Here is an 18,159-nt window from a genome sequence, read left to right on the forward strand (position 1 = left end):
TTAGTTTATTTCATTTCATATGCACTTCATATGTTCTCCTCCTGTTTATTAATCATATCATACTCTCACATCCTTGAAATAAACCAAGGAGCTGTTTCCTCCATATCAAAATAATCCAATGGAAGCCTTGTTTCATGATTCTTGGGCTATCAATCAATTAACCAATTAATCACCAATTAACAAATCAATCAATCAATTAACCAATCAATCAATCAAGGTAAATTTAAATGGTCTGTACTTATTTAGCACTTTTCTAGTCTTGATGACCACTCAAAGCTCTTTACAGTACAGTTTGCCATTCACCCATTCACCCACTTTCATACAGTGCATCTGTCTATCAGCACTATTGCTATCATGAATCACTGGCACAGCCGTCAGGGGCAATTTGGGGTTCAGTATCTTGCCCAAGGACACTTGGCAAAAGGAATGGGGGAGACAGGATCGAACCGGTCAGCTGGTCAGTGGACGGCCCACTCAACCTCCTGAGCCACAGCCATACCATCAATCAATCAGTCAGCCAGTCATCAATCAAATTTTATTCGTATAGCTAATATTTGCCTCCTACGTTTTATCACAGATCACATGATGTTTCATTGGATCCAGATCTGGCATTACTCAACTATTTATTATGATTATGATTATTATTACAATATATTTATATTTTTTTATCTGGTGCTGCTATCATTAATAACATCATTACATTACTATGAATATTACTCTTATTATATTCATTATAACAACCAGTCTGACAGAACTTAAATATGATGGTTACACAACTATTCCCGGTCTCTCTTCCCTCTCTCCTCTTTTCCACCCACCTCTCTTCTTCCATTTTTCTCCTCTCACCCCATCCGGTCGAGGCAGATGGCCGCCCACATCGAGTTTGGTTCTGCGCGAGGTTTCTTCCTGTTGTGTTTTTTTTTTTCTCCACACTTGTGGTGTTTGCTCGTTGTGGGAACTGTTATGTTTCTCTATAATATTGTAAGGTTTTAACCTAAAGTGCCTCGATATAATGCATGTTGTGATTTGCAGCTATACAAATAAAATTGAATTGAAGCCAAACACGGGCCATTATGCAACTTACACAAGAGTGATGAGGAAATTTAAGACCTTGAACACACAAACACACAGTTTTCAGTGAAGAAGATGTCTTGTGTTCAGCAGTTTAACTTTTGGATTGCTGCATTGATTAAACAGCCAAAAATTTTTTTCTATTTCATTAATTTATTATTATTATTTTCAATTTTAAACCCATTTTCATTCTGCTTGGACTAGACGGAAAACGAACAAAATGTTTTTGATATTAAGAAATCTGGTTTAGATTTAGATTCTGCTTAAATGTTCCCAGCTGCACAAATAGATTATTTTATGAAATGCGTTTTAAAAGTGTCTTTGTAAAAATTTTATTATTTATGCTCTCTATAACCCTTTCACATTTTTACATGTCAAGATTTCCAAAATGACAGGACCAAATGAAACACTCACTGCTATATGTTTACATCCTTCTTTCCTGACAAAGAATATTCACAAACGTCTTTGTATTGAAACACTCTCAGAGGCATGAGAACATGAACCAACCTGATCTCGGACATATTCGAATTTTTCAAAAACGCAACTTGACATTTCCCAACAACGCAAAAGAATTCGGAACAGAGGGTTTGATGAGGAATCACGAACAACTTGTAAATACAGAGAGGGGAAAACAGCAACAAGCTCCAGTGCCACAAAGATTTATAAAAAAAAAATTACAAAAAAAAAAAAGAGTGTGGAGGCGGCCATTAAAACAAGAAAATAATGAGACCAGGACCTCCAGAACCTCCCTGTTTACTAACAAATACGAAATCTTCCCCTTCACCCCTTCCGTCATCAGCTCTGATGATGGTCCTTAAACCAGAGGAGTATCAATTTGCTGGATGCAGATCAAGCCAGAGATTTTATTCTACCGGACAGCCCCTCTGGTCCTATTCTGACAGACTCACAGAGCTTCCCTATGACTAACACCCCTTCTAATATTTTGTATTTGTATCATGTTTAAATTAGATGCTGCGTATATATCTGTGTAGATTGTATGTCTTGTTTATAACTCATATTGCTCTTCAACTGTTAAACTGTTGCCTACATACATACATACATATTTGTATTGGTTATGGGTTGGGGTTTGGCGGGGAAACATTTTCAAAGTACATAAGAGCAATTATTATTATTAATTTTTTTTACTTTATGCTTTGTACACTCCAAAAATGTTACTAGAAAAAGAAATTGCTACATCAGTAATTTTCTTTTCTACTTATTACGGTATTTGATTTAAAAAAAAATCAAGAACATCTATTTCTTTGTGAAGATTCTCAGTCATCCATGTGCCCACGGTTATCCAAGAAAAAGTTTGAATCAAGGGCTTGGTTGTACATATACTTGAAGAGTTTCCATTTCAAATTTTCAGTTCCAATATTCTTCTTCAGAACTGAAGAAGAACTAAAGAGGTCATCTATGGACTGAAAAAGCCTCTTTGATGAAAGGCAAATATTTTCAGATCCCAGTTAAATTGCCCTCTATTCAACCTTTCTTGAAACTACACAGCTGAAGCTCTGAAGCAAAAGGAAGAGCAAATAACAATGACTTCATAAACTAAAATACAATTATGGTGAATAAAATATTGGCCTTTTTCTTGTGGATCATGGACCTAAACACATTGAACACACTGTAGCTAAACGTAGATTTTAAGATGAATGAAAAATGGGTGTCACACATGAAAAGGATTTACATTTCCTTACTGCCACCTACTGGTAGAAGGCTGTTGTAGACAGAGCCTGCAGTGAATCACAGGGCTACAGCAATCTGATTATGACTGGGTGGAACTCACTGCGGCCACAGATTTAACCTCTTACAGTGTATGGACACGAAAAGGCCTTTCTCATAGCTGACGATTTGCATTGTTGTAGTAGGTGAAGCACATGATCCTGATAATATACAAGATGGTGTTCAAATGTCCCAGTACACCATGTGACATAGTCAAGAATAGTCAGGAACAAGACCCTGACAATGAAACTGAAGCAGCTAAATTCTGGTGAATTTCATTTATTCGCCATTTTCACCTTTTCCCACTGTGACATTATGCATCCTCTGAGCACCATACTTGTCCGGCATTGTTGATAGATTCAAATATATGATAAATGTATCCTAATGTATTTACCTCTTACAAACATATTCTATAATTAAAATAGATTGCTGCTGTGGTTCTTGTTTTGGATAACAGTGATCACCATTTGAGTCCATGTCAGAGATATAACAAAATGTGACAAACATGTAGTAATCAGGCAAGTATGTGTGTTTTTATTTATAAGGTATTGATCATTAGCATTGGTGACATTATCAATATCAATATCAATATATCTACCTGTTATTTTCTTGATGAATTATTTTGTCTAGATAAGATAAGAGATATTTAAGTATATGTGGTTATTTCTGTTTCCCTGTTGATCTGCCTGACTTTAACTACATGACTAGATCCACAACATCAAGACTGATAAACTGCAAACAGAAGTTAAAGTTAAACTTTTCTTATGTAAAATGCCCCCAAATAAACTGAGACCACCAAACCCATAACCACACATTATCCCAATTAGGTGATCTGATTATGACTTGGCAGTGTATGAATAGGACTGTCCACATTGTAGGTGGAGGAAACTAGAGGAAGCACGTGAGGCACATTCTTACATCCTGCTGCCCATTAGTGTAATAATCAGGACATTGAAAAAGATACTAGTGAATTCTGGGAGGCCTTGAAGTCACGTCAGCAGCTCCACTTCAGTCAAATGGACGTTTTGGGCCAAATAAATCTCAATCCTGTGCTGCGGCCATTGTAAATACCTTAAAGATCATCTGGAGGAGTGTAATGCAGATAAATACTTCACCAACAGGGATTCACTCTCTGACGTCAAAGAGTGATGACCCGAGACAACTACTTATATTTAGTACTTTACTGTGTATTCTAGTACTTTATGGTCTATTATCTACTGAGGGTGTATGTACAGTTTTTTTTAGCATATTTTATGTTTATTTCATTCTATTTGTAGTTATTTTAATTCTTCGTATCTGTTTTATTGCTACTTGGCTCTATGTGCAATGCCCTTGACTTGCTGCTGTAACACAATAATTTCCCAGTTTGGGATCAATAAAGTACATATCTATTTACTTGTTTGGTAACATCAGCGTGAGAATTGATTTCATAGCTCTCCTAAAACTACAACTGTCTGTAACAGTCAAAACAAATATGAAAAAAAATCTTTTCACTTTAAAATATAGGACTGACATGTAATGAATGCATATCTTGATGGTGTTTAAACAATTAATTGCACACACACATTAAAACAAATTTAGCTTTCTTACAATCAGTTACTTTAGTGATAAAAAAAAAAAAAACGTGCAATAATAATGTGTTACTGTAAATTGCGTGCAGTAATACCGGTGCCGGCCACTAGAGGCTCTGTCTCGCTGCCGCTCTGCTCCCGTGTTGTTGTGGTTAGCTGGATGCTAGTCCACGCTTGCTTCGCTGTAGCCGGCTGTAGCGGTGATGTCCCCTCCATGAGGCCGGTGAGCGAGACTGACTTTTGTGGTTAAACACCGACCGAAGCGCCGAGACCATGGCCGGGGTTTTCGACATCGATTTGGATCAACCGGACGAGAACGTCTCCGACGACGACCTGGAGGACGGGGTGAGTCCGCGCTAACGTTCAGGTTAACGCCGCCTCTGTTAGCTAGCTAGCGCCGAGCAACTCTGAGGCCTGCACTGCTGGCTTCACCGGTCGCGTATCCATTATCGGACACGTCCACTTTCCCGCGGAAATTTGTTGCTACCTTTTTAAACAGCTACTGTGCTGAGCTTTAATAAATTATCATCGCACTTCCACTGCTTTAAAACTACGACCTGTTGCACGAATTCCGTGTCGTTACACCGGACAAATCCATCCTCAGAGTCCGAAGTGTGGAGGGCAGACAGGTTGTTGTTGGAGTTACACCTGCTGAAGTTAGCACGAACCCCGCTCAGCAGCATGTAACGTTGCTTGTCTTCTCTACAGTGAAGACAAACAACCACTGAGCTGGTGGATAATGGAGAAATGTCGTGTGAAACCACGATGATAAAAGCTGACCACAAAGGAAAAAGACATTCGCGTCCCATCGCTACGTGTCCGATAATGGATTCATGCATTTTAGCGGCTTCATGCGCTGCGTCGGCATTCGTCTGCCGCAGGGATGTGCAGCGGAGTACGCGAACGTCACACGTGGCGGTGGTTTCTCAACTCTTCAGACTTTGTTAGGAAGTGGACTTTAAATGAAGAGACAGTGAAACAGACCGACAACACGCTGTGAACGTAGCGACGCTAACGGGACAGGGACTGGAAGCAGCAGCAACACACTGTCCATTAGCTTTGTCCCCAGTCACCTGACGTCAAGTTACTTATTAAGACTAGTTTGTGGTTTGCATACAACTTTGGTCATTGGTTATTAATTATAAACACGTTCTCAGGGGAATATTCTTAAGTTGATAAAGAAGTTTAAATAGCTGTGTACATGTTAAACAAATATAAATACTACATCTTGCTTGTTACTAACATTCCTCCTCCTCCTGTGGTTTTCAGGTTCAGTTCAGTGAATACATGGACCAGTGCAGTGGCTTTGAATTGTGAGTATCATACTGTAAATATCCCAGTATCCATTAAGGGAACGATGTCAAACGATGGGGTAGATTAATCAATTAGTTGACTGTGATTTTTCCTACCTCAATTCAAACGCGTAGTCTTTCAGCTTGAGAGCAGGACTGAATGATTTCATGTTCCGATTATGTTGCGCCCTTCACAGAAAACCCAGTGCTCGCACTCAAATAGCCCCCAGCTTGGCATTTGCTCTGCTTGTGCTCAAACTGTGAGCTTGCACTCAGATATTTTGCTGCTTGGACAGATCTCCTGCACTCCAGCTTCAGCTCTTCTCCTCGCGCTCACTTCGCTTCTGTGTGTGCATGAAACGTCTGCTCTCGCGTTTCTCTGCTCTTGGATTTTACGGGCTATTAGAGTGCGAGCGCAGGGTACTGAGTGAAAGGGTTCAAATAGAAAACAGTAAAGTTCAAACAGAAAGACCACACTCTTGAATAAAGATAGGGGAAGCTCCCCATAATTGATATAAACTGAATCACTATTTTCTTACACAATCATCTGTTCAAAGACTTGAGACTTTGATGGGTATTATTTAGCCATTTTCTCAAAATCTTGTCAGATAATGAATATAATTGTTTGCTCCTGACTTATTTGATAGAATTTGTGGTATTGTTTTTTTTATATTCATCTTTTTACATCATACATTCTGAGTGTAAATGATATAATTAGATAGGACCACCTTACTCTAATCTGGATCTATTTGAGGGACTTTTTGTATATTTACATGTTTAGGAACCACTTAAGCAGTGCGCTCCCATCCCAGCATCCCATTCCCATTAATAAAACTGCTGCACCATCAACCTCAGTTCACCCTTTACCATGTCTATGTTAAAGCACAAATGTTTGTAACACTGTCTCATGATGCTGCTGTCGTTCTTGCAAATTGTAAACACACTGTGGAGTTAATGTTGTGTACGTGCAGTTTTCCATTTATTTTCTTTATTCTTTGTTTTGCCAGTAACATGGATGACTGTGAGAAGTTTGAAATTTCAGAGAACAGCGTGAACAAAGGAACAGAGCAAATCAGGCCTGAATGCTTTGAGCTGCTAAAAGTTTTGGGAAAAGGTGGCTATGGAAAGGTGAGACTCATCATTCTCTGGCATGGGAATGTGAATTTTAATAAATTCCCACACACCTGTACATCTTCTTCACACCTGTACATTATCTTCCTCCTTATTATTCCTGTTAAATATGTATGTTGACTTGAAATTTAGAATCAGAATGTTGTAACCATATATTCTCTAAGTAGAGCTGTGAGGTTGGGTTTGTAATTTGGGTTTGGTTGGGCTACTTTATATGCTCTTTGCACATTACATTTGAAATGTCTTGAAATATAATTTGGAAAAGTGTCAGGAACAAACGATGTGGCAACGCAGAAGCACCTCCTACTTTACCTACACCAGCATCAAATAATATCAAATATTTCTCTATAAATTTAAGGTGTTTACCTTATTATGTTATGATTTGGCTCTTAAAACTGAACTGAACTGAATGCCTTTTTATTATAATTCATTCCTCATTTTGCCATGGATTTTTTTGTGTGAAGCACTTTTTAACTTTGTTTAGATAGGTGCTATACAAATAGGTTATCATTATATAACAGTAATCACCTGCACCCCGTATGTAATCTGCATATTCACTACCAGTCAAATGTTTTAGAACACCACAATTTTTCTTCACTCATGTGGTTCTTATTTGTTTGCCTTCATTTTCATTTGAAGCTGCAGTAAAGCCTGTGCTTAAACCAGTCTGTTAATCCCCTGGAAAAAAGCCTATAAAAAACGAGGGGATTTCTTTTACTTTTTTGTGACCTAAACTTATTCTTTTACTTTTACTTCGGGTAGTTAACCACTAATCTGATGAAATTTCTATATAAACTGGAAAAATTGAGTTGTTTTAAAAGTTTTAACTGGCATTGTACGTTTGGAAATCTGTCTAGTCATGGTTTTATTCTGGTGTTAACATGTTTATTTAAACCAACCTGACGAGCTCTGGAAATTTTCTGACGTACTTCTTTCTTAGCGTAACAATGAAAATCCACACCAAAGTTATTTTGGGATCGTATTTCACTTAACAAGCAAATGCATGACTTATTCTTTTCTTGAAGTGGTTTTGTGTGTGACTAAGATGTCGTTTTTTGCAGCTTGAGGATTTCTCAGCATTTCAGAGTAATTACACTTCTTGAAAAAACACTCACTGTCTAGTTACAGTATCTACTTTGGCACGTACTCTATCAACATGTATGCTGGTATACCCATACTCTACCAGTGACTTCAAATCAGAGCAGTCCCCTTTTGGGCTGTAGTCAGAATTATATAAGAATAATACAGGTTTGACACTAACTAACTAAATAAAGCTCACAGCCTTTGAGCTGTGTTTTTTATTTCTCTGTCAAATTAATAGACATGCAACAGCTTCCAAACTTCTCATCATTGCTAAAGAAGTTATTTTAATATGTAAGAAATCATGTCTCTGAATGTCCCCAGTCCCCACCGGGATAAAGTTTGCATTTCCCAGACCTAGTTAACACATAGAAAATATCTGGTTTAAAGAATAGTGACGCTAGGGTATCACAAGCTCTGAGTGCATTGAACTGAATAGACTGTCACTGTTTACTTAGTTAGTAATGTTTGTAACAAAATATTTTAGATTTTAAAACTGTGAGAAGACCATACCCGCCTATATACTAAAAGGGTAATAGTCAGAACTGTGAACTTCATACAGGAGGCTATTCAACTGGAAAAAAGTTGAATAGCACTGCCACTACTTCCAACTACAGTTATTATAGTCATTACAGTAGTGATTATGACCTCATTGTCTCATTATGGGAAAGTGTTGATTTTAGCAAAAATGCAAAGGAACTTAGAGATAATTGTTTCTGATTGGTTCCATCTAAAAATGTTCTGCCACTTATCCTGAACCAGTACTGCAAAAAATCTCAAATGAAATTATTCAAGTTCACATCATTGCTCCTACTTTTCCACCATATTGTTATACTTTAACCAGAATAACTGAAATAGGTTTTGAATTCTCTGTGGTTTTAATGAGGTTGAACAAGTCTTTAGTGAGAATTCTACAGAAAGCCTGTTTAAATGGATTTTAATTATTTCTTTTATTTCTTATGATGTTTATCTTTACAGGTGTTTCAAGTTCGGAAGGTATCAGGTTCTACCTCTGGGAAAATATTTGCCATGAAAGTTCTGAAGAAGGTGAGTGCCTAAGTTTTTAACATTGATATTAATACACAGTATAATATAGTCAAAATAACTAAGGCTCACCTATAATGAGCATACCTAGCTGCCCCCTAGAGTACATTCACAGTAATGTAGTGTGAAAGCAGCAGTGTCTGAATGATCTAATTCATATGTAAAGGAACACAAGTGGCAAACATCCCTGGGGAATTAGCTCCTATAATGCTCGGTTGACTCCAAAGTCTTATAGAGCTTAACAGTGTATAGAGTTTCACGTGTAAGTTATGTCACTATGTGTCGTTAATGGTTTCATACTGGTGCATTCAGCTCCAGCCAGAAGCAAAGCACAGACCACCCAAAATAATGACAGCAGTCTTTTTCCCAAGAAACCTCAAAGCTGCAGCCTCTGTTCAGCTTGGCCTCCTCTCTCCAGCTGACACAGAGCTGATGTCTGACTGTGCCTGAAAAGCCAGCTCATATTCCCCTGAAGCTTGAGGTTCTCGTTTTTACTGCAGCAGCCATCATGGCATCCTGATCCCTCATTGTTGACACCAGCCAGTTGGGTGTGAGTTATTGCCAGAATGTTTTCACACACTGACTTTCTGTGTTTTTCTGTCTCTTGCCAAGGCGATGATTGTGCGTAATGCTAAAGACACGGCGCACACCAAAGCTGAGCGGAACATTCTGGAGGAGGTGAAGCATCCGTTCATTGTAGACCTCATCTACGCCTTCCAGACCGGGGGAAAGTTGTACCTCATCCTGGAGTATCTCAGCGGTGAGCATAGTGATGCCCACTCAAACCAACAGCACAGATGTCATGGCTCTTTATTGTCATGAATTCACATTCAACAAAAATAATCCAGTGGATTTGTGAAATATGGGTCTAAATCTCAACTGTGAGTAAAATTGACTGACGGATTTTTTATGTGGTTAATGCAGGAGGAGAGCTGTTTATGCAACTGGAAAGAGAGGGCATCTTCATGGAAGACACAGCCTGGTAAGTCAATTTAGTAAACATGGCATTCTTGTTGATTGTAATGTGCGTGACGTAGCATCCATGTCTGGGATCGTAAGCAAACAACAGAGTCTTTGAATTTATTCACCATCACGTCTTTAAAAAATATTATTTTCAAGTCAAGCAAGATCACAACTGACTCATTAAATCAGCTTTGTTTCAACCTTCACACAGTTGCTGCTTCTGTGCTGCTCAGCTAAGTCTAGCTTGCTCACGTTAGCAAAAGACAAATGTTGGTTCGCATCATATTTAATTTAATCTGTCACATCGTCTGAGATACACAATTACAAGAAGGGACACGGCACTGTGGACCACAAAACTGATATCACACATTACAACTAAACTGAATAGAGTGGGTTGTCCATGGCTTACAGTGTCGGTGGTTTGATCCCCTCCTTATCCTGCCCAAATACTACTAATAATAATATTAGTAAGACACTGAACCAAAGTTGCTCTAGATGGTTAGAGGAGAGGCTCATAGTTGTTAAATGGCATTGGCGCACTGTATAGATGCAATCCATTCTGTGTCGTCTATCTTTAACATTTGACCAGGGATATAATTATATCTTAGGTTTACTCTTGTTTTTACTAGTTTACAGTGTTGAGTTGAACTTTTCCTGAGAATTAATGTCCTAAGAGTGTTTCACTTTTTTTTTTTACTCATGATGCCCAGCAGGATCATGAACGTCATCAGTGTGATCTGTTGTCTCTGGAACACTAATGCTAACAATTACACATGGGCTGCTAAAGAGATTAATGGCATTTACGTGGATTCTGACATCAGCACGCTGGTATATTTTAAATGTGCAAACAGCATCCTAGTGAGTTTTGTGAAAACAGGCAGATATGTGGTAGAGAGTGACTTGGATCAGAAGCAAACACTTCCAGTGCATGTTGTTCTACTAACAGTCTGTAGATGAAAATGGTGATGACATGAAATAAGCTGCTGAATAAATAAGGGTGTGTAAAATAATTGTAAATAATCTAAATTACATTTTGACTTAAGATCACCAAAGAGCAGTGAGGAATGTTGAACATTATTACGGTGTCAAATTTACAGATGTTAAGAAAATCTGTGATAAGTGTATTATATATATATGTGTGTGTGTGTATATGTGTATATATGTGTGTATATGTGTATGTATGAGAGAGAGAAACAGATTGACGTGATGACTTGCTTGTTTCTCTTGACAGTTTCTACCTTGCTGAAATCTCGATGGCACTGGGTCACCTGCATCAGAAGGGCATCATCTATAGAGACCTGAAGCCTGAGAACATCATGCTCAACAACAACGGTACATAAGCCTGAAATGCTGCTCAGAAAAGGCAAATTCAAAAGACTTGTATCTAGACGTCCACATGTGAACTGTTGTTCCCTCTTTCTCTGGTTAGTGTGATACTCGATCTATTGTTTGTTTGAGGTGTGGTTTCTCTCACGCTCTTGTTGTGGTTCTGTTTCTATGCAGGGCATGTGAAGTTGACAGACTTTGGTCTATGCAAAGAGTCCATCCATGACGGAACAGTCACCCACACCTTCTGTGGCACTATTGAATACATGTATGTCATACCGTCACGCTAAGTTCAGATTCTGTTTTGAAAACCTCTGAACATTGAGACTGGACACAATCTTCTACTTCTCTCTCTTTCCTCAGGGCTCCAGAGATCCTGATGAGGAGTGGACATAACCGGGCAGTGGACTGGTGGAGTCTTGGAGCTCTTATGTATGACATGCTAACAGGCGCAGTAAGTTCACACTGCTTCATCGCATTGTTAAAACTAGTGCAGTGCCCGTTCTAAACCTGGCTCTTTGGTTGTCCTGTGTTAATCTCTGGAGCTACTTCAGAATTATTCCTTGACATTAGTGAGTCCTCCACAAACAGTTCTACATTATACTGTCACTTTTTATTGTTTGTGTGCTGGACATTGTGTCCTGAGCTTTTTATAAACAGTCTATGGTGCAGAGTGAAGTAAGAAAACGTCATCGTTCATCCTACCCGTCAGAAAATAGAACTGAATTTCTTTATTATACTTCTAGTATGTGGCTCTAGTGCAAGCTAATTTATCCCTGTGCCATGGAGAGGCCAATTGAAGGAGGAAACATTTGCTGAACTATTGTTTCTTACATTCTCCTTGTTTATAGCCACCATTCACTGGTGAAAACCGAAAGAAGACAATTGACAAAATCTTGAAATGTAAACTCAGCCTTCCACCTTACCTCACACAAGAAGCCAGGGACCTTCTGAAAAAGGTGAGTTGTGAGATCCTTCCTTCTGCACTGGGCCTCACTGGCTGTTGTGTCTCTGCTGAAATATTTGGAGAAAAATGAATTCTTTAAACCTTCTCTTCCAGCTGCTGAAACGAAATGCCTCATTACGACTCGGGGCTGGACCAGGAGATGCTGCTGAGGTTCAGGTATGACATTCACTGAAAGAAGAGTCACAAGTGTATGCATGCATTGTGTTAACATCCTGATCTGGGACATAATACATTACCTTAGAAAATGAGAATCCATCTTGATAAACCTGGTGGTCTGGAAATATTCAAACCTTGCTCCTGTCCTTGTCTTTCCCAGGCCCATTCATTCTTCCGACATTTAAATTGGGATGACCTCCTTGCTCGCAAAGTAGAGCCGCCGTTTAAACCTTTCCTGGTGAGTTTACATTTTTTACATTTTATTTTTAAATGCAGCCACATACTGTGTGACCTGTCCCTGCCAGATGACTAACTGACCTACATCTTTTGGCAGCAATCTGCTGATGACGTCAGCCAGTTTGACTCCAAGTTCACCAGCCAGACTCCAGTGGATAGCCCTGACGACTCCACGCTCAGCGAAAGTGCCAATCAAGTCTTCCTGGTAGGTTCTGGACTTCCACAGAAAATTGTGCATCCAGCTGCTGTGCTGTCTCAACATCTGGCATACAGTTTCCATAGGGTTTTAATACGCTCAAAACAAGTTATATAAGGAATAATCCCTGACAGGCCATCGTGCAGCACACAGCTATGCAAAAGAGCAAAACACCAAATTAGAGATCTTATATTATGTGTAACATAGAGTAAATATTACCGTTTCTGGTTCATTATAAAAGATTTGCAATACAAAATAAGAATATGGTGGGAAGCAGTGCTTCCCATTAATTATAACTGTGGCATTAACCTTGGCAGAGGAGTGCAATCCCAGTACCTTCTTGTTCATTTATGTTTTGGGTCAGGAAATTTAAAATACATGCTGTTGTTTTTTGTTGGCATCACCTTTTCTGATCTTGGAGTAAATGTGACTTCAAAGAGCAGTAAGCAGGAGTCACTGTCACTGCCAGTTAACACCTTAGAGAGTAATATGTATGTATATCAACGTGAGCTTAATGTAAGACTACCAATAAATGTCATGTAACGCGTAATTTGTTGTCAATCTCTGTTAGCACTTAAAATAATATGATTTTGAGTAATACTCAATCAGTTTAATTGTCGAGTAAGTAAACTAAAGTTCAAGTGCGACACTGATGGCAGTGAAGACGATGATGCTGGATTTTAGATCAGTTTGTTTTAAGGAAAGAGCGTTAGGGATTTTAGTAGAACAACAATGTGACATTTACTTTTGCCCTTTACAGTTTCTGTGTTGTCTGCAAACAAACCTACAAAAACAAGCTCTGGACATGATTTTTAAAATTTTCTTTTCAACAAGTAGGTCTTACGAGAATCGGTTAATTCTTCCCATCTGGTTTAGTCCTGTTTGTTTTCCTGGAAGCTTCAATCACTGTTCCACCACATTGCATGATCTGGTTTACTCAGCGTTTCATTTCTCATCATCAGCTGTGGGTTGTTTTCAGAAAGATGCTCTTTGAAGAGGTGGACTCAGATCTCTCTGTTTTTGTCCCCCACCCCTTCCACAGGGTTTCACATATGTAGCCCCATCTGTGCTGGAAAACGTCAAAGAGAAGTTCTCTTACGAACCAAAAGTACGCTCACCACGGAAGTTCCCGGGAAGCCCAAGAACACCTGTGAGGTAACAGCCAGTTGTTTTTCTCTCTGCTTTCATCGAATTCCACTGGTCATTTACAAGTTTCTCCCACAGCAAGTCTTCTCCACATCGATGACTCATTTGCTGACCTTGTAAACGTCGGCTGGGCCTAAATAAATCCATCCAGTGTAAATAAAAGTTTCTTTCCAATGCCACAACAGTAATTGCCTGAAAGCTTGAAAATAGCTGATCATCACATTCAGTATAGTTCAAGAATGGGAGGGGTCAGTTTTCCAAAAGGAAATCCTTAGAGTAATTGGCCTTTAGCTCTAGTATTTTTTCCAGATTGTCAATGATTAATCACGTCCATTTATAATTGTGCGACACATATCTGCCTCTGTACCTTTTAGAAAAGAACCTGTCCAAAAGCTCAGAGGAATTTTAAAGTTTGTCACATCTTCTCTCTCCAACAGTCCGGTGAAATTTGCAGGAGGTGAGTGTTGGCCCAGGGGACTCAAGCTGACAGGCGGCTCATCCCTGCTGTCCTCGGGCTTTGGAGAGCAACCTATGGAAATGTCGGCAGTGGAGCAAATGGACACGGGCAGCAGCAGCAACAACTCGGAGGCCTCGGCGCCACTTCCCATCAGGCGCCCTTCAGGCATCAATGCAGGCCTGTACAAAAAGCAGGCCTACCCCATGAACTCCAAGCGGCCCGAACACCTGCGCATGAATCTATGACGCGCGGCTTGCCTGCGAACATTAGGACTCTTCTAAATCCTCTCGTCCTTCTCTTTTATCGTTTTCTTCAAGAGAGACTTGTAGAATTTTATTTTGTTAAGAAATATTGACTGACACTGTCAACGCAGATCACCAGCTCTTCCAGCTGCGCCTTCTCCTTTTTGGCCTCCAAAATCCTCCTGACTCAGCATGGCCTCCTCAGCCTGCCACTGATGCTCAGCAGTCAACTACAGTAGTGTAGACAGTACTAAGTCTACACATCCCTGTTAAAACCGCAGTGTTTAGTCTGCAGTTTTAACAGGCGTGTTCAGACCTTTTCCAGCTTTTAATTTGACCTTTACCCTCTGAAATTCAAGAGAAAAACTGAAACCTTTTAGGAAAATTACCAGGTTGCCTAAATGTGCGTGACCTATCATAATTGGGGATGTGGCTGTGTTCATTATCAACCAATCCCATAAAAACTTGTGTTAAATAGTAGTCATTATACAGCTGACTCGGATTAACCCTTAATAAGGTTCACACTGAGTTTTCCTGACACCATCTTATTTGTATTCTATTGTTTGAGCCATGTTCCACAAAGAGCCTCCGGGTTGTTGAAAGATATTGATCAGGAGAGAGACAGGGGTATAAGGATGTTCAAGGCATTAGCTACAGTGTGTTGCACAGAAGAGACGGTTATCAACAAGTGCAGAAAATGTGGCATTACAAAGAACAAGTTGTCCAAAATTGATGAGACAGGTAGAGGTCGGGCAGGGAGGCTGCCAAGGACAGCGTTAAAGGATCTTCTGGGTACCGGTCGCTCCCTAAATGTCACAACAGAATCTTATTTTCTTCATTTGACCGAAGCTTTTTCTCACAAAGAAAACATCCAACCCTGGTTTAAGTTTGGTCCAGTTTTCCCCACATAGACAGTGGGTTATGTTCTGATGAGACCAAAGTTTTGACACAAAAACCCAGCAACACATCACCAACAGAACAGCAAACCAAGGCTAGACTCCAAACCAATGAGAGAGATCTGCTTCTGCTTCCAGTGTTTTTGTTTCAGGGTATTTATTGGGATCTTAAATAGTTTTTTACAGGTTATAGGTCACATCTGAGTTAAACAGTGATGTGTAGACTCTGTATCCACTGTAAATGTCTAGTCAGTCTGAGGAGTGGTGTAGGAGATGTGCTTCTCAAAGGAAGTAGATTGGCTTCTCGGCTGGCCATTACCAGCTGATAAATGGGCTGTAGCTTGTTGCCGTGTACTCAGCTGGTGTTATATGATTTACTGGTGCTCTTTTATCCTCAAGTCTGGACCATGTTACTTTTAGTGTTTACGACTTGTCGCCTCCATCACGATGAGAGACTTTGGTTACAGGAGGTTTCTATTCCTCCCTCAACATGCCAGACTGATTTTGTTTTGTTTATTACTTTAAAGATCACCTTGTGATAATAACTTGCAGGTTACACTATGAGTCAAAGTAGAAATACTGAATAGAAATATTCCACTATGAACACAGCATTCCTTTACATTTGAGGAAAATAATCACTTTGCCTTTGTCGCCGGAGCGTGTGGTTAGGAGAAGGGGGGGGGGGCACGACTTACGGAAAAAGCAGCTATAAAAAGATGAGCAGTGAAATTTCAGACGAAAGCATCGGTTCACCACAATCGATTCTGCTGCCTCGGCTGACTGGAATGCTTTCTGCAGGAGGCCTGTCCAGAAGCACCGTTCAGTTCCTTTGTGTTGAATGTAAACAGACTTTAAATGCCTTTTTGCGCTTCGTTCCTAAGACCCCCTGCAGCATTATTTTATACCTCTTTTACTTTTGCAGCCTCATCGTCTCATTCCTAGTTATAGTGACCAAGAAACATGTTGACCTGGAACATGTTCCTCCAAATTGATATCACAGCCTTTCACTGATTCCGGCTGCATTCATTCATTTGTCTTATGTGTTCTGCATTGGTTTTAGTGCATTGACAGTTGAGGGCTCTCAGTGCTATTGGGATAAACCCAGACGCATCTTATTTAAATGTGTTTTAACTGAGATGTTTGACATGAAGCTGCAGTTCCAGCCTCTGGAGTCAAACCCATTTGAAACTTTGCATCTTAACCACACAGTCATATGCAGATTTCCAGGATACGAATTGAAAATTGAATGGATGCTTGAATGGCTCCCTAATATTTCTTTTGATTCAAATACTTGTTTAAAATTGACCAATTGCACTGTCTCAATGAACCAAATCCTTTTTGCTGAATGACGACTGCAGAGGCGTCACTGATTTCTGCCAGGTTCAAAGATGTTTTCTTCCTCATCCAACATTTAAGATGTTTTGTTTTCCACGTTGTTACTCCGATACGTTTAAATGTGTTTCTGTAAGTTACCTTTAATAATTTTTTTTACACATAGTTGAAGCTTGTGTTAAGTTCATATCTTTATTTAATGTGTCAGCCTGAGAGGATAAATCTTTTTTTGTTTTCTACCATTCCGGTCAAACCGCAGTCACTCCACGTTTTTCACTCTGTTAGGTTTCTTTGTTTCTATTTATTTAAAGCTCCAATATGTTTCCGCTGCATTGTTCACACTATGCAAACTGAGTATTTATTACGTAGTATTATTTAGATAAGGCAGCAGAATGTGTGATCATTTGGTTCAGCGTTCATTTCAGAGTATGATGATAAAACACATGTAGAGTACGTTTTTTATTTCCACAGACCTTGTCTTACTTCCAGCAACCTCAGATGCAGCTTTTTCTTTATTCTATACTCGAGGACGGTGACCTTAATGTCTAACAGTATTTATTTTGTAGTGGAGCCTCATTCATGGGGGGTTTTCAGAAAACATTTTGATATCTAAGATTTTCCTCACTGAGAACTTGAACTTCATTTTTTTTTTTGCAGTGTTTAAGTAAGGGCAGATATTGTGGATTAAACAAACTGATGCAAAATTCAATGGGAGTGGCATTGTGCCTTTGCTGACAGATTCCAGTGTGTTTGTACAGTTTGCTGTTTATTGTAAATGTGTGTGGAAAAGTTTGAGGTTCCATAAAGTTCACTTCCTGTTAAACCTCTCAAGGACGTGCATTCCTTTGCTTCACTAATAAATGACTGTCAGGTTAATGAGCAGTAACTAACAATGACACATGTCGTTTCTGTTCATGTATGTTTGAGATGCATACGAGAACAAATGTGATCAGGCTACTTTCAGGTGCGGAACTCCATCTGAGTTGAATGTGTGTTTGAATCTGTTGATTTACTCCTTCAGATAGTGCATAAGTCAAAAATAAAAAAAACATTTCTGATAAAAGGCAATGTAACGGCCAAATTAATTTTGATTGTGTTAGTGCCATTTAGGGATTCATATTAGCTGCTCTTTGTTAACTAAAGTCAAATATACTGTGAGGTCATAAAGGTACAGTCACTCATACGCAAATCCAAAGTAAATATCGTGGGTCATTTGCTTCACCACAGGAAGTGAATGTTTCTTCCTCGTTCACAGATTGAAGTGAACGGGAGGTTCGCCACTGAAACATTTGCACATATGTGACCAGGCCCTGAGACAGTAATAGAC

The 18,159-nt window shown here is 39.3% G+C and overlaps 1 protein-coding gene across 2 annotated transcripts; it reads left to right on the forward strand.

Moving 5' to 3' along the window:
* Window positions 1–4,468: 4,468 nt before the first annotated feature.
* Window positions 4,469–17,721, forward strand: rps6kb1a (ribosomal protein S6 kinase b, polypeptide 1a). 2 transcript variants are annotated; one of them, XM_034606206.1, is made up of 15 exons: window positions 4,469–4,712; window positions 5,637–5,680; window positions 6,702–6,787; window positions 8,849–8,917; window positions 9,527–9,674; window positions 9,839–9,896; window positions 11,109–11,209; window positions 11,381–11,471; window positions 11,567–11,657; window positions 12,055–12,162; window positions 12,264–12,326; window positions 12,487–12,564; window positions 12,661–12,768; window positions 13,802–13,914; window positions 14,343–17,721. In XM_034606206.1, the coding sequence occupies exons 4-15, from the start codon at window positions 8,900–8,902 to the stop codon at window positions 14,605–14,607; spliced, it is 1,242 nt and encodes a 413-aa protein (XP_034462097.1). In that variant the 5' UTR covers window positions 4,469–4,712; window positions 5,637–5,680; window positions 6,702–6,787; window positions 8,849–8,899; the 3' UTR covers window positions 14,608–17,721. The 2 variants fall into 2 exon arrangements, with proteins under 2 accessions (XP_034462097.1, XP_034462096.1); XM_034606205.1 differs by having other exon boundaries at window positions 4,475–4,712; window positions 6,667–6,787.
* Window positions 17,722–18,159: the final 438 nt, after the last annotated feature.

Source organism: Hippoglossus hippoglossus, chromosome 14 (assembly GCF_009819705.1).
Source record: "Hippoglossus hippoglossus isolate fHipHip1 chromosome 14, fHipHip1.pri, whole genome shotgun sequence".
NCBI lineage: Eukaryota > Metazoa > Chordata > Actinopteri > Pleuronectiformes > Pleuronectidae > Hippoglossus > Hippoglossus hippoglossus.